The sequence below is a fragment of the Stenella coeruleoalba genome, assembly GCF_951394435.1.
Source record: "Stenella coeruleoalba genome assembly, chromosome: 5".
Lineage (NCBI taxonomy): Eukaryota > Metazoa > Chordata > Mammalia > Artiodactyla > Delphinidae > Stenella > Stenella coeruleoalba.
The window spans coordinates 26,704,245-26,729,401 of NC_137150.1; the positions used below are offsets into that span (position 1 = coordinate 26,704,245).

General features: G+C 48.0%; 1 protein-coding gene across 2 annotated transcripts in view; it reads right to left on the reverse strand.

Moving 5' to 3' along the window:
• The window catches only part of CLSTN2 (calsyntenin 2), a gene marked incomplete at its 3' end in the record, with an annotated part of 635,319 nt that overhangs the window by 79,848 nt on the left and 530,314 nt on the right, over positions 1 to 25,157 (reverse strand). For both annotated transcript variants that reach the window (XM_079922344.1, XM_079922343.1), the window contains exons 7-8: positions 17,071 to 17,319; positions 9,663 to 9,784 (exon numbers count right to left, since the gene is read on the reverse strand). In XM_079922344.1, coding sequence (XP_079778470.1) covers positions 9,663 to 9,784; positions 17,071 to 17,319 — 371 coding nt within the window. The remainder of the gene's footprint in view (positions 1 to 9,662; positions 9,785 to 17,070; positions 17,320 to 25,157) is intronic.

The following is a 25,157-nucleotide window of genomic DNA, read 5'->3' on the forward strand; positions in this document are numbered from 1 at the left end:
TTCAAGATGGAATGAGAGAGTGGGAGAAGACAGTGAGACTGCAGCAGAGAAGAGAATTATAACCTAGCAGGACCCTATGGGACCTTCCTGGTATAGACTCCCCCCTGCCCCCAATATGCTCTGCTTGCCTCTTATATGTAGAAAATCTTTAGCCTCCTAGGCCTTCCCTGAGTTCCAAAGAATAAATTTAATCAGAGAAGTGAGAAAATGCAGAAGGAAAGGAAAACAGTTAAGCAAGACAAAACAATAGTTTAGCCATTAAACAAAGTCGAGGACTTTTAGTTCCTCCACAAGAGCCATAAATAATATTGAGTCATGTCCTTTGATCTGTTTTGCAAATTCTGAAACCCCCACCAGGTGGAAGAAGTGAACTGTATGTTGCCCACAAGCACGTAGATGCCAGACAGGCTGGAAACAGAAGGTTGATGATGTTGACTCCCAATTACCTCACCACCAACCAATCAGAAGAATGTCCAAAAGCTGATCAAGCACGCCACAACCTTCCTGCCTCACCTGTCTTTAAAAATCTTTCCTTGAAAGCTATTGGTTTCTTAGGCACCAGCTGCCTGGACTCCTTGCTTGATGCCCTGCAATAAATGCTGCACTTTCCTTCACCACAACTCAGTGTCAGTAGATTGGCTTTACTGCTAGTGGGCAAGCAGACCCAGGTTTGGTTCGGTAATGGAATGACATTCCTGCAGGTCTCAATTCACCGAGAGTTTGGATTCTCCTTTAGTGTAGGCTCTTCAGAAGAAAAATGAAAGAAAATCCTTTGAGTAATAATGGAAATCCAAGAAAGCCTTGAGAAACCAGCTCTTCAAGCAAACGGCTCAGGATATATTGATGAGTAAGGCTAGGGAAGCCCTCAGTGGATTTGTGGAGACTATGTTCCCAGTACGACACAGATAGAGTTATCTATTTGTCATCAGATCTTACTGTTGGTTAGGCTCGAGATCAGCTCCACTTACGTCTGGCAGCACTCATCTTCACCTCGCTGAACTTCCCTTCCTTCCTTTTATTCACTTTACTTTTGTCTCTTGGTAGCTTCCTCCTTTTAATCATAGTTATGCCCCTGAAACTCTGAAGAAGTCCCTTTCTTTCCAATAATAATAGCAGTGGCTGTTCGCTAACTGCCCACTTGTAGATCAAAACTACCTGTGCTACCCAGACGAACCAGAGCAGGGGGTTCATTAGGGAGCTGCTTCTAGGGAGGAGGAAAGAGGAAGTGGGAGAGCGAGTCAGGGACAGAGAACAAGTCAGTACAAGAGGGCATTGTCAAGGTCATGGCTGTGGCAGGTGGGATAGGGGGGCTGGCTTCCCAGAGACTCCTGAGAAGAGTGCAGGGGGCTGCCCAGAAATGCTCCCCACCTCCACGCCTAGTTGCTCCCGTGCCCTCTGGGTGAGAGGTGCTCCCAGGGCAGTAAAGCTGCTGCTCCTGGACTGTGCTCCTTGGAGCCAGGAGGCTCCTCTGCCTGGGGGCAAGCCCTGGGGCACAAAGCTGACAGCACAGTGGGGTGAGGTGTGAACTCGAGGGGTGACCTTCCAGTGAAGCAGGTTTCTGTGCTTCAGGGGAAGGATGGGTATTATCTAGAGGATCTCATTCATGTATCAGCTTGTCAGTTGTAAGCTTCCAGGTGAGGCTCTGTCAAGAGAAAGAGGATTTTCTGTTTGTTTTAGCATTTTCAGAACCAAGCATGAAGGTCTCAGTGTTTCTTCCCTAAAGGCAGAGAGGTACCTTTAGGGAAGATGATAAGAGCCACTTATCATGGCTGGTGAGGGGGCCGGCACCTTAGGCTAGAGGAAGAATATGGCTTAGGACAGAAGGAAAGGCTAAATATGCCCCTTGGGAATCCTAATCCAGAGGCTCGTGGAGAAGCAGGCTTGGTGAAGAGCAAAGTAGGCAGTGAATGGGGGATGTTAGAGGCAGTGCCTCTTCCTTCCTCCCTCCCTCCTAGGGCCACACCTCCAAGGGGAGGGGCTCCATAGAGACAGGGGTGTGGGGGTAGGCAGAGGCACCACACACTGTGGGTACAGAAGATTCTCTGAACCTGCCTGGATAGCTGGGCCCAGGGTCACCTCAGTAAAGTGTGGGGAGGTGGGAGGTGGCCTCCCCAAGGCTCATGAACAGAGTATGCATTTCCTATTGCTGCTATGAGAAATAACCTCAACCTTTGTGTTAAAACAACTCAGATTTATTATCTTACAGTTTTGGAGGTCAGAAATCTGAAATGAGTCTCCCTGGGCTACAATCAAGGTGTCAGCTGGGCTGTGTTCCTTCTGGAGGCTGTAATGGACAATCTGTTTCTTTTTTTTCCCGGCTCGTAGGGCTGGCTGCATTCCTTGGCTCATGGCCCCATACCACTCTGACCTCTGCTTCCTGTCACATCTTTTCTGACTCTAATCCTCCTGCCTCCCTCCTATAAGGAAACTTGTGATTACATTGGATCCACTTGACTAATCTAGGATAATCTCCCTAGCTCAGGACCTTTAATTTAATCACGCCTGTAAAGACCCTTTGCCATGTAAGGTAACATAGTCACAGATTTCAGGGATTAGAAGGTGGACACCTTTGGGGCCATTATTTTGTCCACCACAGGTGGCTCACTTGGGACCCCGAGGAGCCCAGGTGAGGTATTGTGGCATAGAGGTAACCAGTGCAGCAGAGATAGGGCAGGATGAAAGGCTTCCAGGAAAGGAGCTTTAAGGTGGAGAGAACACAGCTCAGGGAATGGGTTGAAGTGGTGGATTTCCAGCATATTGGTGCCCTCTCTAAAGAAAATAGAACAACTGGGCTGACCACGTCAGCAGTCACCTATCCAAAGAGCAGGAAATCCAGTCATTGCACAGTCCCAACCCAAGAGAACCTAGGGTGTCTTATGTGGGTCTGAGGACCCTTCTCCACCAACACCATGAAGTCACAGATGCCACATCTCCCCAAACGTCTAGAAGTTCTTAGAGATGGGAAGAGGAAAGGAGAGGGACTCAGAGAAGTGGGGGTTTATTGCGGGTCCTTCTGTATTACAGAGAAATAAAGACAAGAGAGCCACTGTATCTGTGATTCTCCCCATGTCCATCATCCATTCAGAACAACCCTGCAAGTTGGCATCTTAGAAAACGTCATTTGGGATTCCTACAAAAGGAGAGGCAAAAGAGATTCTGGACATTCTTCCTCCCCCTCTGTTTAGGACACATGTTCCTAAAGGAAAGCAGGTCTCACTGGAGACCAGTGTCCAGGGCAGGGCAGTGAGTGGGGTGGCGTCACTGCTTTAGAGGAAACACGGCCAATGCATCCAAGAGTTAGTCTTTAAATGTGGAATTAGAGCACTGACAATGCCCAATTATTTTGCTCATTAAGATGACTGGTCTGGACTGGACTGACCATTCTCCAATTAACTCCTTGGCACTTGGCTATAATAATGATTGAACTCACTCATTTGACTCCCATTTTGGCTGTAAGAGCAGATGCAAGTAGGCTGATTCTACATCATTCTAACACTCTTTTCTCACCAAGAATAAAGGATTTTGCTTCTTCCAGGGGCTTTAGATGCCTTTGCAAGTAGAATGGACCTGATGGGCAAAGGCGTTGGCCTGACAAATGTGAGTATTTGGCTCAAATCCTGGCTCTGTCATTTGTTTCTGGGGGAATTTGGTCCTGTGACGTATTCTCTCCTGTATGTGGGAGGAAAGACGATCACCTGGGTCTAAGGGACCCTGCCCCACTCACACTGGCCCCTTTTCTTTGGGTGTGGTGTGGGGCCATTGGGGACCAGACATGCCCCCTACTCCCCCTGATACTGGGAATCCAGCATTCTTCATGAAGGGTGGGGCAAGGGGCTAGGACAGGAAGCGCTTAGAAAGGACAAGTGGGTCTCATTAAAGACGGTTTAAACTTCTCAAATAGTCATGTTATGGTATGGTTTTCCTGTGTCCAAATGATAGTGGGGCTTTTTGGTTGTTGTGTTTTTGTTTTTGTTTTTATCAGTGACCAGAGTATAAAGGTGTACCACAGAACATTTGTTTGGTCTGATGATGTTTTTAAATGAGAAAATATTAAAAATTGGAAGATTTTCTGTAGAAATCTGATTTCTTACTTCTGAACGACTGGAACTGCACCAGGCCTGGATTCTTGTGTGGCCTGGAGCTGTGTGGTGGTTGAGTCTGAATGAGGACCTACATTCACCCAGCCAGGCATCCATACTTACTTTGACTGCTTCTCCTGTCCACGATTATTTGGGACTCTTGCAGGAGAATGCTCTCCAGGGTCTCTCAAACTGGGTATAATCTGGGCAGGGCTGTGGGCTCCCAGGACAGGGTCATTCATATCCTTCTTCTCTCCCCCAGTCCCTGTTAACAAGTTCTGCACAGAGAAGGCAATGGCCAACAGAATGTATCTCACTTCTGCTTCCTGTGCTACCTGCGATTTTTCAGAGATGCATCTTTTTCCCTTGTCTGAGCCTGGGGCACCTGTCCTCTTATTGGTCCGTTAAGGCTGTCACTCAAGCTGTGTCTTCCAATAGGTGAACAGGCTGTAAAATATCAATGGGTCTCCTTCCCAGCACCAGCAAGTCCAAAGGGAAGATCATTAGAATTCGTGATGCTGAGTCTACCATATCCAAATAACATGAAAGCCAGGAGGGGCTGCAAATTAATAAGACTTTCCCATGTGAGCTGGCAGCTGGGCCTTCTCCTCTGCTCTGGTCTGGGTTTGCACATGACTAACTGCAGGCTTGAGGGATTTGCATTAGCAGATCATAAGTAAAAATCCCATTAAAATGACAGTCTCCTCATCGTTATGATCCCTTTTCAAGAGGTACACTGGATTGCCAGGGCATTTCTTGGGGTTGCCTGGTAATGGATTTACTTGGCAGTCCATATACCCTGGCAAAGGCCTTCTGAGGTGTAGGGCAAAGGGGTGGGCTTTTTGGAAGCACTCAGCTCCTCCATGACAACTACCACACTCCCTGGGCACACAACTGAAGAGCTATGTGGAAGCCCGCCCACCTATCATGCCCTGGTTTCCATGCCGACAAGTAGCATCTGTCATGTGATTGATCTCCTGGCTGTGGAAAGAGAAGTAGAAGACCCTGATTCTATCACAACCCCTGTTACTGGCCCCACTGAATGGCCTGGCCTGAGTTACATTTGCTTAAATGTGATACATTTTATGAACATCATACTACCATCCCTCACATTTACATCCCTCAAATTCTTCGTCTTCTATTGAATAACAAAATGCTTTGATTGTGGTCCATTCTTTGGGGATAAATTACCAACTCAATAACATGATATAAAAAGCCTCTTGGCATTTAATTCCCACCTGCTCCTCCAAACTGGGGTCCTAACACCTGTTGAAACTGTACCCAAGCCCCTGTGTCCCTGTCTTTTGAAGTAAAAGGCTTGTGCTTTCGTCTCTCAGGCCTCCCCTGAGTCTTAAAAGAATCCCTAAGGTGGGCCAGGAATTTAAAAACACACAGAACATTAGACTGCCTTAAAAGAGTTAATGATTAGGAATGTGAAGATGTAGAAACAAAGAAGAGCTGTTGGGCCAGGAAACTGGTAACAGTTGAGACTATAAGCCACCCACATAGCAGAGTCACCAGACCCACCAGGTGAAAACTGCTGACCAAGAGCACATAGACCCCAGACTGGTTGAAACCAGAAGATTGGTGATGCTTGAAACTTCACCTTGATGCCAACCAATCTGAGAACTGTGCACGAGCTGATCATGTATGCTGAGGGCCCCTCCCTCACACTGCCTTTAAAAACTCTTCCCTGAAAGCCATCAAGGGGTTCGGGTCTTTTGAGTATGAGCTGCCCATTCTCCTTTCTTGGCACCCTGCAATAAACGCTGTGTTTTCCTTCACCAAAACCTGTGTCAGTAGATTGGCTTTACTGCATGCAGGAGAGAGGACCCAAGTCCAGGTTCCGTAACACTGTCAACACCTTCCCCTTCCACCCCGTCCTTGTGCCCTGACACACAGAAAGCTTACAGTCCCCTGAAGATGGCCCTCCTAGTCATTCCTTGCCAGCTACCTGGCTCCATACCTCTGAGCCCTCCCACCCTTCCCAGTGGCAGGTGCCCCTGGAATGGGTTCCCACAGACTCCCCCTACCTGGCCCTCTGCCTTCTGTCCCAGCACACATCACATAGGACTGTACATAGGATTGTACACTGTCTGTTTATGTGTTTGTTTGCCCCATTATCATGGATACTTCCAGAGAGCAGAGGCTTTAGTTTAGCTGCAGAGCCTGGCACACAGTTTATGCTCCGAATAAATGAGGTCCCATCAGGCAGTAGAACATTTATTATGCTTTGGAATCCCTAAGGTGGGCCAGGAATTTGAATACACACAATACGTTAGACTGGCTTGAGCCCTTTCTGGCCAAGGCCAGGAAGTTTTGTAATAGTTACAGAGCCACTGGTGGTAAAGTCAGTGAGATCTTTGAAATAATATATTATCAAGATCAAAGCCGAACGTTTGAGACCCAGAGAGTAAAAATGGCAAAATTTTAGAATTTTAAAGTGTTCCATAAAAATGGATCAAACAATCAATTAATCACCAGGAGGTTTTAAAAGATCTCAATTTTCCTTTTCTTCTTCCCTCTCTCCCTCCCTCATTCCATTTCTCCTTTCTTTTGATCTCAGTATCCCTTCATCGTTATGCCAACTTTTACTGGGCACCAACTGTGTGCTCAGGGCTACCATTTGCACTGAGAATTTGGAGAGAGTAAGACACAGTCCTGCCCACCAGGATCTCAGCACCAAGTGAGCAGAGAGGAAGGACAAATGGTCACTAGGATAGAGTAAGTATTGGGGAATCTGGGAAGCATAGAGTCTGGGGAGCACAGAGGAGAGGCAAACTACTCACAGGGTGACCTGGGATGGCTTCCTGGGGAAGGAGACTCTATCAGGTATACACAGTTTGGGCATCAAGTGATTTACTTCCAAGAAACTTCTGGTAAGTTTCTGTCTACATAGGGAGTTAAATAGGGGACAGAGAAAGCTGGGCTTGTCTGTATATACCACTGGATTGCTAGCATGAGTTTGGTGCAGGTTTCCTATATCCCACCCACTGTGGCTCCTTTCAGGGCATGAGCAGCTGTCCAAGTGAGCTGGGGCTTCTGGTCATCAATAGGCAGCCGTTACATTTTTAAATATTAATTTGTTTAGTAGAAGAATACTATAGACTGAATTATGTCCCTGCAAAATTCATATGTTGAAGCCCTAACCCCCAAACATAGCTGTATTTGGAGAAAGGGCCTAACCTTCATTAGGAGGTAATGAAGGTTAAATGAGGTCATAAGGATGGGGCCCTAATTCAATAGGGCTCATACCTTATAAGAAGAAGGAAATGTACCCAAGCTCTCTCCACCATGTGAGGACACAGTGAGAAGGCTGCTGTCTACAGCCAGAAAGAGGGCCCTCACGGTGCGGGGGATGGAATTGGCTGGCACCTTGATCTTGGAATTCCCAGCCTCTAGAACTGTTTAAGCCACCCAGGTTGTGGTATTTGATTGTGGCAGCCCAAGCTAAGACAAGGAAGACTGAGCTTGAACAAAGTGAAGATTTGACAGTTTCATAGGGTTTCATCAAGACTATAAACATTTTGCACTTTGCATAATTCCTATCTCTAAATTAATTTTAAATTAAAAAATAAAAACATTTAAAATTTTAATTAGCAAGTGCACCAAAGAGGCAGCCTAACATACGGAAAAAGCAGGTCCTAACCATGGTTTGCTGTGTGACCTTGGGCAGTTTACTGGACCGTGGTCTCCTGCCTCATATTATCCACCTGGCAGGACTGGGGCAGAGATGAGAATGAGCCACTCATGCAGCGTGCCTAGCACAGAGCGGGCACCCATGAATGGTAATAAATGAGATCAGAGTAGTTTGGAAGGTATTCAGTGACTCTCAGCCCCTCCTTCAATTCGCACTTTGGGAACAGATTTCAGAATTCCTAAATTCACTATATTTTTTATCTATAGAACCAGAATTCGTTCCTCACCTATTTTAAATTCCAAACCCTGTGACTTCATTTGCCTGTATCAGTGCTTCTCAATCCCATCTTAGGAAATGCTGCAGGGCATCTATAATGATCTCAGCCAGTATAGCAATGTTTTTTTTATTGAAACCCCTCATGATATGGAATTTATTTTAATTTATCTCAATTCATATTACGTATTTATAAAAACATCCCATAGAAGCCAAATGGCATTTTAGAAGTTAGTTGAGAGGCTGCCGGGAAGTCAAATAAACAATGTCAAGATAGCATCATTTCTGCAAGACCCAGAATTCCTAATTCAGAGGAACATATATTAATCCAGATGCCATATTTCCAAAACCCCGGGGTACAGCAGGATGGGATTTACTGAGAATGGACTAGGCAGTTGCCACAGGGCTCTCTCAAACATCTTTTGCATCAACCTGGCATCCTTGACCTTGTCACGCTGCCTGATGTTCCACCATTGAGACATTCCCTGAGGTTAGTGAATCTCTGTCTTAAAGAGCATATGTCAGTACTTCTGTATGGAGGAAGCGGGGTAGCGATCATACCCATCTTGGTGGAAATGGGTTCCTTCTGGCATGCTTCCCAGTGACACACTCTGAGATCAGCCCCACTAGGGGTCTGAGGCTTAAGTAGAAAAGGGAGAGGGTGGGGTAGACACGGGTAATTGGGAAAGAGAAGGGAAAGGATTATGAAACGTTCAGCCCTAGACAAGATGAGGCAGGTGGCACCCACAGTGGGGTTTGGAGGGAGAAAAGAAGACTGGGGGCCCCAGAAGCTCCCAGAATATGGGTTGGGCAGAAAGAAAGCAAAAACGAGATGCAGTAGAATGAGCATCATTTCATCTCCTTCATTAAGCAGCGTCCATTCGATGACCCTCTTCCCTGCCGACTGCCACCCTCCTTTCTGACAATGTAAAACCATTGAACAAAAATGCATGCCCCCCACCTTCAAATCTAAGCAAAGGCCAGCTCTGGGCTTGCTGCACTGACACTTCTTCAGCGGCACGGCCGCCCAGAGAAGTACCACCTCCGCAATCTCAGCGCTGCACAGCCCTCCGAAACAGACACTTCAAAGCTTTTGATTCCAACCAGACACTTCATCTGTCATTGACAAGTACGACACAGCGGCCCTTGTGATCACAAGTCAGAAGGCCCTGGAGTGAGGCAGAGATTTTCCCACTTCAGAAAAGAACATGAACTGCTCACAGGGCACTGTGTCACTGATGACTTCAAAGTCCTCAGGTCCCTGTTCTCAACCTGTGTCACCAAAAGCGAGGCTGCACCGTCTCCCAAAGAGAGCATCAAAGAGGAGACACGGAGCATTTATGACATCAATATGCGCTAACAAAGATCAGAAACTGGGCCTGGGGATGGAGAGGATCAGCTTCCCAGGACCTCCGCGCAGAGAAAGTCGACAAGATGCACGCTGGCACCTACCGGGTGCGGGTTCTAGCCGGGAAGTGTGGCCCTCCCCACCTCCGACTGGTCTTTAAGGCAGCAGTTGCCATCCCGACTGTGTTTCCCAGAGTTGATTTTCCCCCAAATCAGCAAGTAACCAGAACCGTGAGATGCCTACCCACTGCCACCATCCCTGGACTAACCAACCATCCCCGCACGCGGCTGAGCAGGGCGCAAGTGCGCTGTGAGCGCCATACCTGGTCCAGCTTCCAGTGGAACTCCGCGGGGCGGAAGGTGTCTGCCTGGTCGAAATCCTTGCGCAAGAGGAAGACAAGGCGGCAGTTGTGCACGTACAGGGCGTAGTGGTGCCGGTTCATTTCTGAAAAGCAGAAAGAGGATTTGAGGGGTTCCAGATTCCCTGTGCTGATCTCCACTCCATCACTTAGCACACCTCAGAAAACAAAGAAACAGGCATTCCGATTTTCTCTTTTACAACTGGGTCTAATAAATAGTTCTAGAACACACATAGTGGAGCTCTCTGAAATGAAAGAGGAAGATTCAAGAAAGCTCACAGCAAAACTTCTGCTGAGAAGCCATTTGGGCTTTAAATGCCAACCTAACTTATACTCAGATACTGCATCAGATCCTGGATAAAATTACATAGGTTCACAAGCTCTTTTGTTGTTTTTTACATATACTTCTGGGAGGGTCAAAGGGCCTCTCTGACAATCACATCAGCCACTCTGGGTTCCTTTAACATAGCTGGATTCTCCCGGAGTTCTGGGCTTTTATTTTATTTCACCAGGCTTGCCAACAGCAACCACAGAGCATGTCTCCTTTTCTGCCTAATCTGTGTGCAGTGAAGGAAAGCTGCCTCACTTTTAGTTGCTGGGAGGAGGGGACATTGATTTCCCAGTGTTAGACATGGTTCCCTGAATTTCCAAAGCAATGAATAAATACTTCTTTCCCCATACACAGACAACAGATGGGACTTTTCTCTCCCCTGATAAAAAAACTTCCTTTCCCGCTTAAAAAAAAAAATCACACCATGGGTCCCAGCCATGATGTCCTATAGTCACAAGATAACAGCCCTGGGAGCTGTTCTTCGACCAGTACTCAGAGGACTCACACAAAGTAGCACACACAGAAATCTAATATGATGCACATGTTTCATAAATACTGGGCTAATGAGCAGGTGACCAGATACAGCAGAAAGGGCATGGGCCCTAGATTCAGAGAGACTTGGGGTGGAGCTGTATCTCTAGATGATGCTGAGAAAGTTATTCAGCCTCTTAGAGGCTCGATTTCCTTCACTGTATCATGACAGGGATGCTGGGCTATCCTGATGTATCATGAGAATAGGATATTGTGCTTGATTCTTGCACATCCTCTAGAAACCTTGCCCGTGGAGGTATGAGTGGGAGGAATCAACACCAGTCCCACTTCTAGGCATGGGCTTTCAGTTGGTTTCAGCCCAATAAGCTCATGAAAAGCCCCCTGCCACAGCGAGTGGTTCAGGACCCAGGCCCGTGTTCAGTAGCGCAGCCCATTCTCCTGGCCATGGGGCTTCTGTCACGAAAGTGACTCAAGTCAGGCCAGTGATTCTGGAGCTGTTCTGAGTAGTTCTGGGAAAGAACTCTCTATCTCTTAGCAGGAAGCGAATAGAAGAGACCGCCACCCCTCTCTAGAAGTTGCAGTATATAACTGGGAAGCTTGGAGCTGCTGCAGTCATATTTGCTAACATGAAATTGATATACATATGGCAGCAGATCTGAAAAATTGCAGAGAAAAGGACCCAGCACCTTGATCACACTTTACCTGAAGCTGTTTAGCTCTGTTAGTTACAAGAACCCTACCTTCCCGTTATTATTTTGATTTTTAATCATCTGATATCGGTTTGATCTGTATTTCCTGTTCCTTGTAACTGAAAGCATCTTAATTGATACAATGAGGAAATGTGTGTAAAGCATCTGCCCAGAACAGATGCTCAATGACTGTTAGTTATTACAAGGACTATGACACTGCCTCGTGACCATGATGACATAACAAAATAGTATCAGATGCCGTTTTCACAAAAGCGTTACCATTATTCAGGATGCAACCAAAGGATGGAAGGAAGGAGAATGTTCAGTTGCCAAGTGTTGTAGGTTTGGTCAAGGCCAATGTTCGGGTGACCACTCCACCTCTGCACTGATGAAACCACCCAGGTCTGGTTATGGGGATTTTACTAAATACTTCTTGTTTCCCTCAATATTGCTTAAGCTGATATCCTATAGTTTCTGCTGATAGCTATCAGAAAGATATAGAAAGCAGATTTCTCCCCCTTAGCTTCATTTGGAGTCAGGAGAGGTTGTGGTGAAGAGGTGGAAGAAGAATGAAAGGACAGATCTCATGGGAGTAACTCCTGGCCTCCCTCCAGAGGGTCCTCCCTCCCCCACCCGCCGTTAGCTGCGTCCCTGGGGTCACCACCCACACCAGGGTAACTGGCTCTTCACTGTGCTGGTAACATGATACACTCAGAAATCAGCTTCACTTCTTTCCCTGTCCCTGGCAACTCCCCTCCGTTTCTTTGCCCACGTCTCTGGCAGATCCTAATGTATTCTGGTCACTTTCAGATGTTAAAATAGTCCGTAAGGGTTCTCTCCAGATCAAACACCAATGTCTCATCAGTTAAAAGATCTTCGCTCCTCAGCCTCGCCCCATGGCTTGGTGGCCGCCCGTGGGGAAAGGATGAGGAAGGTGTGTTCTTTGACTCTTCCTTCATTCCCCGAACCTCCTCCAGCTCCAGTCATGGTCAGGGGCAGGGGAAAGCAGCTAAGAAGGAAAGAAGTGGAGTCTCTTTAAAGAAGCAGTGAAGTTTCTCATTTTCCCGGGGATGTCCAGTGTCCTCTGTCACGTGGGTGTCTACATATGGGCTGCTTCAGGGGTGCACTGGCTGGGTTTTGGAGAGGCTCTGTAGAGATCCCCCCATGGCCACGGAAGTGGGTTTGGGCCCCGGTGAAATATGATTTTAGCCCTCGTCTAAACCCATAAGAAAGGGCCTGTTCTAATCTTTACATAGGAATTGATCTGATAAGTGAGGCAGTCCTTCCTGGGACATTAGTGCCAGCTTCAATCCCACCTTTCTTGGCACTTACCTCTCCATTCCTGGTGTAAGTGATGTTTCCATGATTGACGCCTTTCATGATTCCTCTCAGCTCCTGCCCTCCCTTGGTCACTTCTCCCTCCCGCCCACATCTCCTCCTCCTGATGGATCCCCTCTTCCTGGCATGCAGACCTCTTGGCTGTAGCTGTGACCATTTCTGGTTGCCCACTTGGTTCCCATGATTAGAACAGAAACATCTGTGTTCCGCCAAATTGTAGTAGGGCCGCCCCTGCTCCGCTGCCCCTCTCTTCTCACCCCACTGCTGAGGCAGTCCCCATCAGCCTCTTGCCTTCACACCCCCTGGGCAAGAGTCAAGTCCAGCTTTCATGTACCCTAAACTCCTGGGACACGAGTCAAACTTCCCCAGAGCTCTCCTGGGCTCTGCTCCAACACCAGCCTGGAGCAGATGTACAAGTGTTTGCAGCTCAGCCAACAGGCAGCTGGGAGTGAGATTCCCACCTCCTCTCTACCTCAGACAACCTCGGTCTCTCTGAGCGATTTTCTGGGCATCTCTGGAAGTGTGGGAGTGTTTCTTTCCCAGCAGGCTGGGGGACCACCCCAGCACTCTCTAGCAGGCTGGCACCTCTGCCTCTGTCATCTGGTGATTGCTGGACCAGGTTGGCCCCTCTGTCTTGGAAAGCCCTGTATGAAAGTAGCTAGCACTACAGGTGGCACGTATCATTCAGATGAAACGCAGAGTTAGCAAGAGAGCTGCATGCCAGGAAGAAGGGGTCCTACAGAAGGAGCAGATGTGTGTTGGGAGAGAAGTTTCTAAGACAGGGCAGGAAAGAAACTGCTCACACCAGGAACGGAAAGAAAAGGGCCAACAAAGATGGTGTTGGAGGGGGCACCAGTGCCTCATGCAGTGTCCTTGCGGTAGAGCCATTGCTGGGTATTCAGCTAACCTTGTTTCCTTTGCTCCTAGACACGTAGCTTAACTCACATCACTGCTTCTCCCATGGTTAGGTGGAGCCTTGGGAACAAATTCTGGCCCAGAAAGTGTGAGTAGAAGTGAGGTACACCGCTTTCTGGTCTAGCTAATAAAACCCTTCTGTGTTCAACCCTCTATTCTAACTTTCTGTTCTGTGGTTGAAAAGGGCAGCGATAAATAATTGAAGTACCTTGAGTCCCTGAATATCTGAGCAAAGCTAAGCGACCTCATTACCCAGCCCCACCTGGGGTTGCTGGACAATGGCAAGAGGAAAAACTGATGAAAGGCTGTTAGTCATCGAGATGCTTCTTGTTGGTGGTGAGAGTGGTTTTCTTTCTTTCTGAAAACTGCAATTAGCCCTTGGCGACTAATCAATTCTGCTCTCCAACTATTAATAAATTACTTCATGATAGGCCAGCATTGGTAAGTTTTAATTAGTGGGCAAGACAGAAACGAGTGCAATTTTCACTAAGGGCGACTTGGTAATTTACGTCGATAGCCTTCCTAACATTTATATTCTTTGACTCAGTAATTCAGCTTCTGGTCAGGAAATAATGAGAAGCGTCCATACAGGTATATACAAGAATGCTTATTATATAGTACAAGAATGCCTATTACAGCATTGTTTTGTTTGCATTTAAAAGGAGACAATCTAAATGTCTAACAAAAGGGAGCCAATTAAATGAAGTACAATAAAGCCTAATGACAGAAGACTGTCATGTAATTCTTATTTTTAAAGAACATTTTATCACGTAGAGAAATGATCTGGATATATGTAATGTTATTTAAGAGAAACATAACATAATGGTATCACATGTATTATAAAAATAGATGGAAAACTGTAACAACATTCTACATATACATAGAAGTAAAAATAAGATTTCATTTGGTAGTGAAATATACCAACTGTTAACAGAAAATCCCTCCAAGTATTAGAATTTTAGGTGACTTTTGTATTCTTTTATACTCTTCTGTGTTTTTTAGGCTGCCCGTTATAAACATGTGTAGCTTTTATAACTTGGACATTTTTCTGACATATAAAAGCTCTAATCGAGTTTTAATTTGTTCCTGATAATTTTTTATTTAGGGCAAGGAGGTATCTATAGGTATTTTTTTAAGGCAGAGAAAAATCTTCCGCATCTTTTCTTGTGCCAGCGTTGAACTGATTTGCAAAGGGTTACTTTATACTGAGCCCAAAGCGGAGCAGCTCCAGAACCTGTGGGTTGGAGGGGCTGACATGCCTGTTCGGGGTGCTGCTCTGATGAAAGTGAGGCATCATCATCTAATGCAGAGTTTTCAGCCGTGGCTGCACAAAAGAATCGCCCAGACTCTGACTTCCTGAGCTGGGGCAGGGCCCTGGCATCTAGGTACTTCTACAACGTCGCCAGGTTATTCTAGTGCAGAGCAGGGTTAAGAGCCGCTGGTCTAGTAGCGTGGACCTGAAACGCGGGCCGGAGGAGCTAGGGCCAAGTCTGTTCCTTTGATAATCAGTTGTGTTATCCTTGGCCAGTTGCTCAACCTTTCATATTCTGATTTCCTCCTGTGTAAGCCAGAGGTCTATATGTGTCAGGCCTGCCTCCCAGGGGTGTTTGATACATTTCAGAAAGGACTCTGTGTGTGTGGGCGCTAACTCCAGCCAGGGCTACTTTGCATACATCTGTGTACTCCTAAGCCATTGTCTCCTGGATGCTGGCCCTGGATCAAGGAGGGGACAGCCCACCAGAGACTGCGAAGATGGGGCCCCAGGATGATTCCTGTGGTCCTGGGCTGAGCTCTGGACCCAGGCCCAAACCTCAGTGCCACCTTAAGCGTGTCTACAGCGTCCTTCCTATACGAAGGACCAGGAAAACAAATCCTTGGCACTGGCTCTGACACAGAGTCACCACATGACTGGGAAAAGCTGGGCAACTCCCCCCGTTTCCGTTTCTGTATCTAGAAAATACATTGGCTTTTACCACAAATATTGATTGAAACAGGAAATGTGGGGTCCTGGTAGTTGTATAATGTGGAATAAAACTAGAAATAATAATGATTATGACAATAACAACATCAGGCTAATTAGTCGAGCACAGATTTTTTATCTGGAGCTGCTAAGGGATTTCATACCTTATTTCATGTTTATTTTCCCCATTCTACATATGGGGAGACTAAGGCTCAGTGAGATTAGCAACTCCTTGATTTTCCTTAAGTAGTGGAAAAGCTGCCATGGGAACTCTGGCTGTTGAGCAGCAAAGCTGAACGGTCAGCCGTTCTTCTATCCTGTCTTCTCACTGCACTATCAGCTGTAGTGTAGAGTAGTTATTTATTTGGGGTATTTTAACAAGAGGAGCATTTGAAATGGGAAAAGGTGGACTTACAATTTAAGATAGACATAACATTTTCATAAGATATCAGAGTATTTGTGTGTGTGTGTGTGTGTTTGCATGTGGGGTGGTGTGTGTGTGTGTGTGTTTGCATGTGGGGTGTGGTGACCAGAGCATAGCGATGGAGTTAGCTAGATCTAAGCTTACATTCCAGTTCTGATACTTACCAGCTGAATAACTTGGGACAAGTTACTTAAAGTCTCAGGGATGTTTCCTTATCCTTAAAACAGGAAACACAATAATGCTTTCGTAAACTTGTTTGTAGAGATGTGAGGCACTGTTTAGAATAGGAAGAGCTAACACAGATTAGACTTCCGGTGCGTCAGGTACTGTTCTATTGCACTATACATACAATGTCATTTAATGCTGATAAAAACCCTATGAGGTAGATAATACTATAATGCCCATTTTATAGACTAAGAAAGTGAGGCACAGAGAGGTTAACCCACTTGCCCGAGATCACACAGCCAATAAGTGGTGGAGTGGTTTTTTTTTGCGGTATGCGGGCCTCTCACTGTTGTGGCCCCTCCCATTGCGGAGCACAGGCTCCGGACGCGCAGGCTCAGCGGCCATGGCTCACGGACCCAGCCTCTCCGCGGCATGTGGGATCTTCCCGGATCGGGGCACGAACCCGTGTCCCCTGCATCGGCAGGTGGACTCCCAACCACTGCGCCACCAGGGAAGCCCATGGTGGTAGAGTGTTTTTAACCACCAAGCTGTGAACTGCCTTACACAGGCTCCGCAAGATGAAAACTGCCTAGCAAAGCTTAGCTATCATCGTCATGCACAGCAGTGATTTTCAAACTGCTGTTGTAAATTAGCAGGACCCTTCCATTGAAAATAAACTTCTGGAAATCTGTCTATATATTGATATAATACCGTGAAGGTAGAGCTGCTTTGCTTGAAGTAAGGATGAAGCCTCCTCCCCCAACCCCACCTCATATAGCAGCCCTAAGTTACTTCTGGGGACACTGGGGTTCTGAAGAACCCAGTCTGAAAACCACGAATCCCAGCTTTTTGACTCTTTGTGTCTGTACCCTGCCTCCCTTTCCTGGTCCTGCTCTACCCCAAGGCGAGGAAATCATCAGCCAGAAAAACAGAGACCAGAATATTTTCCCAGGGCCCCCGTCACACTCCCGCTTTTCTCCCCCACCCTTGGTGGCCGTGGCCGTGCCGGACCAGCTGGGACAGAGGGGGCAGATGCCAGGAGGAAATGCAAGACTCACCCGTTTTATCTGAGTTGCAGAGGATGGTTTCCTTCTCAGCCCTCACACCAGGGCTGGGGCCGTGCTTCATCCACATGGTGATAGTGAACTGATCCGTCAGGTTCTTGGGTACAACCCCGTCAGGAATCTTGGCACCCTGCCTGCCGTCGAACTTGAAGATCATCTCGCTGCTGTCCACCAGCAGTCCTGCGGTCCAGTTGGTGGCGGCGCTGGGGGACGGCAAGAGGTCGATGATGCCAGAAGAGGCTCCTGCAGTGGATGGGGACAGAAAGAACAAAGGGTCATTCCTCCCAGGGTGGGTGTCCTCACGTTCTATTTTCTGCTCCTGGGTCAGAATGAACTACTCGGCGTACTTACCCAGAGCTAGGTGCTCAGCCCGAGCTAGGTGACTCGGGAAAAGAAGGGTTAAATGCCATCCTTGCCCGTGTTGCTTACCGTCGGCTTGCAGAGGCACCAGTAACTTACAGACAAAAGTATTGCATGTGGGAGGACAGAGTGCAATTAACTATTATACAAGAAAAAAGTGCTGGAGGAATTAGAGAAATGAGATTACCCTGGGGGTTTCGATAAGCAGACAAGGGTCCTGGAGAAGGCCAGGGTTGGATTCGGATCGATGGATTCATTCACGCGCTCATCCATCCGTTACTCTGTCAGCCATTTATTGGGCACCAGTCGGGTGCCAAGACCCCTGCTGGGTGCCGGCGACGTAAACGTGAATCAGCACAGTCTCTGACCTGGAGGAGCTCAGACCCAACACATCGACAGACAACTGGGATGCAGTGTGATCAGAGCTGTGACGGGGAAAGTTCAGGTCCTGACCCCGCGAGAAAGAGTATGAGTCACTTTGCACTCACCACGCTTTTTTCCAACCATTCGTTTAGGCCAAACGGTATAGCAGTTGAGAACACGGGTTTTGAAATCAGCAGAACCTGAACCTGATGCCTGGTGGCGGCCTGGCTTGCTAGCCTTGTCACTGTGACCAGTGACCTCACCTTTCCGACTCTCCACCCCCTTCTCTGCCACCTGCCCTCCCAGCTGTTGTGGGAACTGAAGAAGAGACAGCACCTGCACTTGGGGCAGCATGCTTGGCACGCGGTGAGCGGAGCTCACTCCACGTTAGCTATAACCCTGTCGTTATTGTTAGAGCTGTTATTATTTCTGCTACCACTGTGATTCCAGGCTAAGGATATCCTGAGGCCGTGGGAGTGCCATAGACAGATTTGTGCCTTGGGAGAATCACACCAACAGCTTTGTGGAGGGGGGAGCTGAGTGAGCCTGCAAGGCTGGCCCAGAAGACAGGATGGCCCAGCTGGGAGGATAACTGGGCCGCCACGGACTTCCCACTGAAGCTCAGGTGCTGCCAGCAGTGTTCTCTGCATCCTTACGTCCCACAGAGGGGCAGGGCTCAGCTACTCAGGGGAGGAGGAAGGTCAGGGGCTTCCTGATACCAGGAAACAAGAGCCAGGGAGTCCAAAGTATGCTCGGTGCAGGGGACCAAGTGTGTGTGGGCTCCCACCTGGCACAGCACTGACCCGGCAGTCGTAAATGTGTTTAATGGACAGTGGGTGTGTGTATTACCTGCCATTTGTCTGGGATCATTGGACTTCTGAATTTGGTATATCAGGGCCTCATGTCATCTAGGGGCTGCGTTTCAGAGTCAGCCACTACAAACATCTACAGTTAAAATGACACATGAAAATCCCTCAGGAAGGTGCCGTATTGGAAACCGATGTACTTCTTTGAAAATGTTTAACCTAGCCAGTTCTCCCTGCAGCCTTGGAACAGATGCCCATGGGTTTGCAGCTGAAAGCTGGCTGTGTGACCCATCTGTATCCTTAGAGCAGATGCTCTGCTAAGCCCTGTGAGGAGCTCACCCTGGGAAAGGCCTCTGGGACCTGCAGTGACTGAGATGTGGTGGGGTGGGGGGTGGGAGTGGAGATTCCGGTTTCTTAATTTACGATCACCCTGCAGCTATGCTCATCAAGGGGAAGTGTGGGCAGCGTTGACTACGTTATTAATGCGTTTTTCTTGGGGCTTTTGCCTGGTAGCATGCCATGTTTATAACTGCCTTTTCTTCTACCCAGTGCCTCTGTGAGATGCTTCCGGGCATTACCCAATGCTCGCATGAGCCTGTCCATCCAGCCTCTTGTTCATGCCCCCCACCTCTCATCAATATTACTTGTTCTCCTATAATCCTTGAGACTTACTTGATGTCCATTTTACTTATCTGATAAGCTAATTCACACTAATGTTTTAACGACTAACAAAGCCTTAAAGCTTATCACCCTCCATAGGTATTTGAAAGAAGAACTCTATCAAGGTGGTAGCAGGTAGAGATTTGGGGGTGGCTGGGGAATGGGAGATATGTAGTCTTTGGACCAAGTTCATCTGCCTAGGACTCCCCAGAATAATGCAACCTGGCAACAGCTGCTCTGCCCCATGAGTGAGTTGGCTCAGACACCAGGATTTGTCCAGCATGACGACAGCTGGTGACTAGGGCTCACAGGGAATGTGTTGGTTCCCGAAATTTCAGGTGGCCAGGGAGACGCAGGCTGAGCACCCAGGGCTCCTGACTTCTAGCTCAAGCCAGAGCAGCCAACACAATCTAGCAGGGCCCAGTACAGGGCCCACACAGAGCCGCAGGCCTGAGCATGGGGGAACCAGGGCAGGGCTGACAGGGCTCAGAACTCCACCCTTTGAGTTTCCTTTTTTTTTTCCAGTACGCGGGCCTCTCACTGTTGCGGCCTCTCCCGTTGTGGAGCACAGGCTCCGGACGCGCAGGCTCAGTGGCCATGACTCACGGGCCCAGCCGCTCCGCGGCATGTGGGATCCTCCCAGATCGGGGCACGAACCCGTGTCCCCTGCATCGGCAGGCGGACTCTCAACCACTGAGCCACCAGGGAAGCCCCTACATTCTTTTTTATATTCTTTTCCATTATGGTTTATCACAGGGTATTGAAAATAGTTCCCTGTGCTATACAGTAGGACCTTGTTGTTTATCCTTTCTATAGGTAATAGCTCACAGCTGCTAACCCCAAGCTCCCACTCTATCCCTCCTCCACACCTCCCTTACTCCTTGGCCACTGCAAGTCTGTTTTCTATGTCTGTGAGTCTGTTTCTGTTTTGTAAATAAGTTCATTTGTGTCATATTTCAGATTGCACATATAAGTGATATCATATGGTATTTGTCTTTCTCTTTCGGACTTCACCTAGTACGATAATCTCTAGGTCCAACCAAGTTGCTGCAAATGGCATTATTTCATTCTTTTTTTATGGCTGAGTAACATTCCATTATATATACATACCACATCTTCTCTATCCATTCATCTGTCAATGGACGTTCAGGTTGTTTCTATATCTTGGCTATTGTAAATAGTGCTGCTATGAACATAGCGGTGCATGTATATTTTTGAATTATAATTTTGACAGACCTTTATTCTTAGTTTCCTTGGAACATTTTATTGGGCAGTGAGTGAGTGTCAGACCTGAATTAAATACTTCAATGCTTTTTCTTAGTTACTCATCAATGTGGTGAATACGATTACGATTCCAGTTTACAGATAAGAAACTTGAAGCTCAGCGAGCCTAGAATCACACCAGCTAGTAAGGGGACCCGTCATCAGGGTTTGCCAGCCCTGAAGCCCACACTCCCGCTGCACCACCTCAAACAACCTGGAGGGAGATCTTGCAACCTACTGCACAGTTTAAAAAATTGAAGTATAGTTGATTTATAAAATTGTGTTAGTTTCAGCTTACAGCAAAGTGATTTGGTTATACATATATTCATATGTATATATTTGTATACTTTTTTCGATGCTTTTCCACTATAGTTTATTACAGGATAGTGAATATAGTTCCCTGTGCTATACAGTAAATTGTGTTGTTTATCTATTTTATATATGGTAGTGTGCATCTGTTAATCCCATACTCCCAATATATCCCTACCCACCCCCAACCTCCTACACATCTTACAAACATGGAAACTGAGGCCCAGAGAGGGGAAATGACTTGACCAGGATCACACAGCCACTCAGCTAGCTAGAGGCAAGTCCAGCTCTCAGACCCCCAGCAATGTTCTTTCTATCACACAGCAGTGTCCTGCCAAGCCCAGCCCAGTTTTCAGGACCCCACCTCCCTGGACAGGTGGCTGTCCACAGAGAGGCATGTGCCCTGGCAAGGCCATCATTGTGGAGCTGTGTGTCTTCCCTGGTGAGGGGAGCAGCGTGCCACCCTACCTGACCCACGGATGTTGCCTCCTGGGAAGCATCACTCTGCATTTTACCAGATGGTGCAGGCTTTCACAGACTCAACAGATTGTATTTCATTTTTTCAGTGCACTTAAACTGAGAGAGATTTTCCTTTCTCCTGAAGTTCTCGCTCCTTTCCCCAAAGGATCCCATGGAAAGCAGTGGGTAAACAGGATGCATAACTCAGAAAGGTGGAACAGAAACATCTGCACATCAGTGTGTATTTTTTTTTTCCTTTTTTTTGCGGTACGCGGGCCTCTTACTGTTGTGGTCTCTCCTGTTGCGGAGCACAGGCTCCGGACGCACAGGCTCAGCGGCCATGGCTCACGGGCCCAGCTGCTCCGCAGCATGTGGGATCTTCCCGGACTGGGGCACGAACCTGTGTCCCCTGCATCGGCAGGCGGACTCTCAACCACTGCGCCACCAGGGAAGCCCCAGTGTGTATTTAAGACACCCTTAGGAACGCTCACAGAGGTCCCTGGGACCACCACGTTGCTGAGAGTTCACGCTGGTCTGGTGCACAGCAGCTGCAGCCTGAGTGCAGGAGGCTGACAACCAGAGGTGAGGTCTGGTTTGAAGGCCCTGAGCCCTATCAGGGTGGGGAAGCATCTCTGAGTCAGCAAGTAGATAAAGACAGGGGTGACTTAGGCAGATTTCAGGACGCACAGTGGAGCCAGAGCCCACATGGAGCCTGGGGACAGTGGTCACCGTCTGGACTTCTTAATTGCTGGGTTTGCATGCTGCTTTGGTGCCTTGGTGAGGGCAGAGTGTCCTTAGCATTTCACGGTAGGCCTGTGGCAATGGTGACAGACATGGAGCCTCAGCCATGCCTCCTCATGGTCCATCATGGGGCAGGGGGAAGGATGGCAAGAAGGAGAGGGTCTCAGGGGAGAGGAACGATTGTGCTCAAGGACACAGGCCTCATTCTATGGAGTATTCTCACGATTAGCAATAGCAACTCCACGTTACTTCATGAAACGCTTATGTAATGTCTAAGTTATGCCAGGCACTGTGGTGAGAATGGAGCAACGAATCAGATAGAAATGGGCCCTACCTCTAGTCACCCAGTAGAAAGTCTTTTAGTTTTGGTGCGTGGAAGAGTTCATTGCTAGAGAGTCTCAGGGGAAGCCAGGGAGGCCCTCTTGACAAAGGCTGTACTTGAACTACATGATGATAGAAAGCATTCTGTTCTCAACATACTTTTCTGACCCACTGATAGCACTTGGCCTTGTGACTTGCTCTGACCAATGAAATGTGAGTGCAAGTGACGTGTCATCTTACGGCAGAAGCTTTACAAGCCAGTCCATGGTTCATCACATGTTTTCTCCATCTGCCATGAGATCAACAATGTTCTAGATAGAGGCCTTTCTGTTAGCCTGGATCCCAGTGGGAAACTAACGTAGAGCAGAGCCACAGTCAACCCGAGAAGGACATGTGGTAGGAATAGAAAACAAACCTTTGTTATTTGAAGCCAATAGATTTTGGGATCACTTGTTACTGCAGCATAACCTGCCCTATCCTGACTGATACACCACATTAAGTGACTGACATCAGCGGCTACCATTTGCACTTCTCTATCTGCAGACCTTCAGGATAGATGTGGAGGACTTTCTGATGTCCTTTCCAGAGCTCACACCGTTGATCAGACTATCATTCCACCTCTGGAATCCTAGACGAGAGGGGTTCCTCAAAGGCCCTGAACTGTCCAGGTGAAGCACGCTGGGCTTTGGATGAGGGTGGTCAGCCAAGCTCTTGGGGCAGAGCCGTGGATACCCAGTTGCTGACCAGCCTGGGAAAGGCCACTGTAGGCAAAAACCTTCTCCAGGAATAGAAGGGCTGTATGGTAGCTGCGTAATTGACTGCAAAGAAGTCATATCCAAAGAGAAGCCCATTGCTCACTGTCGTCACCCGCGGGTCAGTGTGTGCAAACCTGCTCATGTATGAGTAGTGATTTAATGGGACTCCCAACACGTATGCATCAGTTTTCCTTAGAGTCAGAGGCCCACTTCAGCTCTCTGAGAATGGAAACGCTGGCTATGACTGGGGGGCTGGTTCTGCCCCCCCGGAAGCTCCAGCTGTTTCGAGGCATCTTGGAGGAACTGATGATGGCTTCCCCTGGTTGGGGTGTTCTGAAGGTATAAAAGCCTTGAACTGTGATTCTCAGTGAGGGCAAGCTCTGTTACGCTGCACGGTGCAGCAGAAAGCCATGGACTGAACTTCTTTTACATGTCTGTCTTCCCCAGGAGACTGAATTGTTAAGTGGTCTCACTAACTTCTAGATAACCTCACGAGTTAGAACATTTGGACACTGAACAAATATTTGCTGAACTAATAAATACATGAATGAATGAATGAATGGATTTGCTACGAAGACCTCCTGGACCCACAAGTGTATAAATCCCGTGAACAGCTCACCGACTGGTAATCTGAGCTGGTCTGACAGCTCAATCCCTTGATTTAGCAGAAGGGTCTCTCTCTGCAGCCTTGCCTTCAACAGGACCTGTCTTTGGAGCTCTTGACTCTACATGTAGAAAGCAGCTGACCCCGAGTGTCATATGGGGAGGTGCCGGCCAGATGCCAGGAGCCTGTGATTCCAGGGAGGAGAAGCCCTGGCCTCTGGTCTCCGAATGACATGTGTGTCACAAACTGCTTTGCTGTTTATTGTAATATGCAGAGACTCAGGGGCACGGAAGTGAGCCTTTTCTTGGGCTCTGGTTAATGTCAAGTTTAATTTGGCCAAGAGTCACTGGGGCTTCATCATGCATTTCATACTCAAGGCAGTTCTGTGACACTTCACCTCGGGAAAGCCTGGGACTGAGATGGGAGATCCCTTCATCTTGAATCTCTGAACCCAGAGGAGGTGATAAGCGGCTTGTCCAACTTCCCCAAGAGGCCTGGCTTCATGTAAGCCAGTGGCAATGGGGGACCATGTTAGGCTAAGTTTGGTCCTACAAGCTGAAGGGGACACAGGTGCAAGGCCCTGTATCGTTTTTGTTTCAAGATGGAATGGAAGTGTTTCCATGCACAAACTGCAGGCAGCGATATGCCTGACGTCCAGTGTTCCCCTGGAAACGAAGAAGCCATTTCTGGTGCTACTGCACCTGTCCGGTGTTTCCCGACAGCAGCTTTGCCCAGCTGTTGTCCGACGGCCCCTTACGCAGGATCCCATCATTGCTCGTTGTGGAGCGACGTTGCAGGAGGAAGAAGCAGGTGGGCAGCGACCGGACCTCCACAAGGCGCCTCTGGGGAGACACCCTTGCCTGGCTCACCGCACAACAACAAATGTCACAGAAGCAACGCCAGAACTCAAAGACACCGGGAAGCGCCCCAGGACTGACCCTGGCGAGCACAGAGGGCAGGCGAATATTGACTTAAGGGAAGCGTTTGGAATGGCGAAGGAGAGAGAGATTCTAGCGGGAAGAAACATGAACAAAGCCTTAGGGATGGGAATGAACTGGGAACGGCGACAGATGGGGTACCCTGGCCAAGAAGAGGCAGGACGGCAGGGAGAAATGGGCTCTAGGGACGGATCAGCAGGATGGAGGTGGGTCCTCGGGGTGTGGAGAGCCAGGCTAGAGCTAGGCACCCACACCTGGATGTTCCACAGGCCCAGTCATCACTGCCCCCTAAATCCGCCCTTGCCCTGAATTTGGTGGCTACTGGCTGGTGGCACTCTCGTCCAGTTAGATGCTCACATTAGAATCTTCTAAGATTCCTTCTTTTTCACTGCTGACAGCTAATCAGTGATTGACTCTTACTTCCTAAATCTGTCTTAAATTCATCCCTACCGCCACTCCCCCGGTTCAGAAATCATTCTCTCTTGCTTAGACTATGACGATA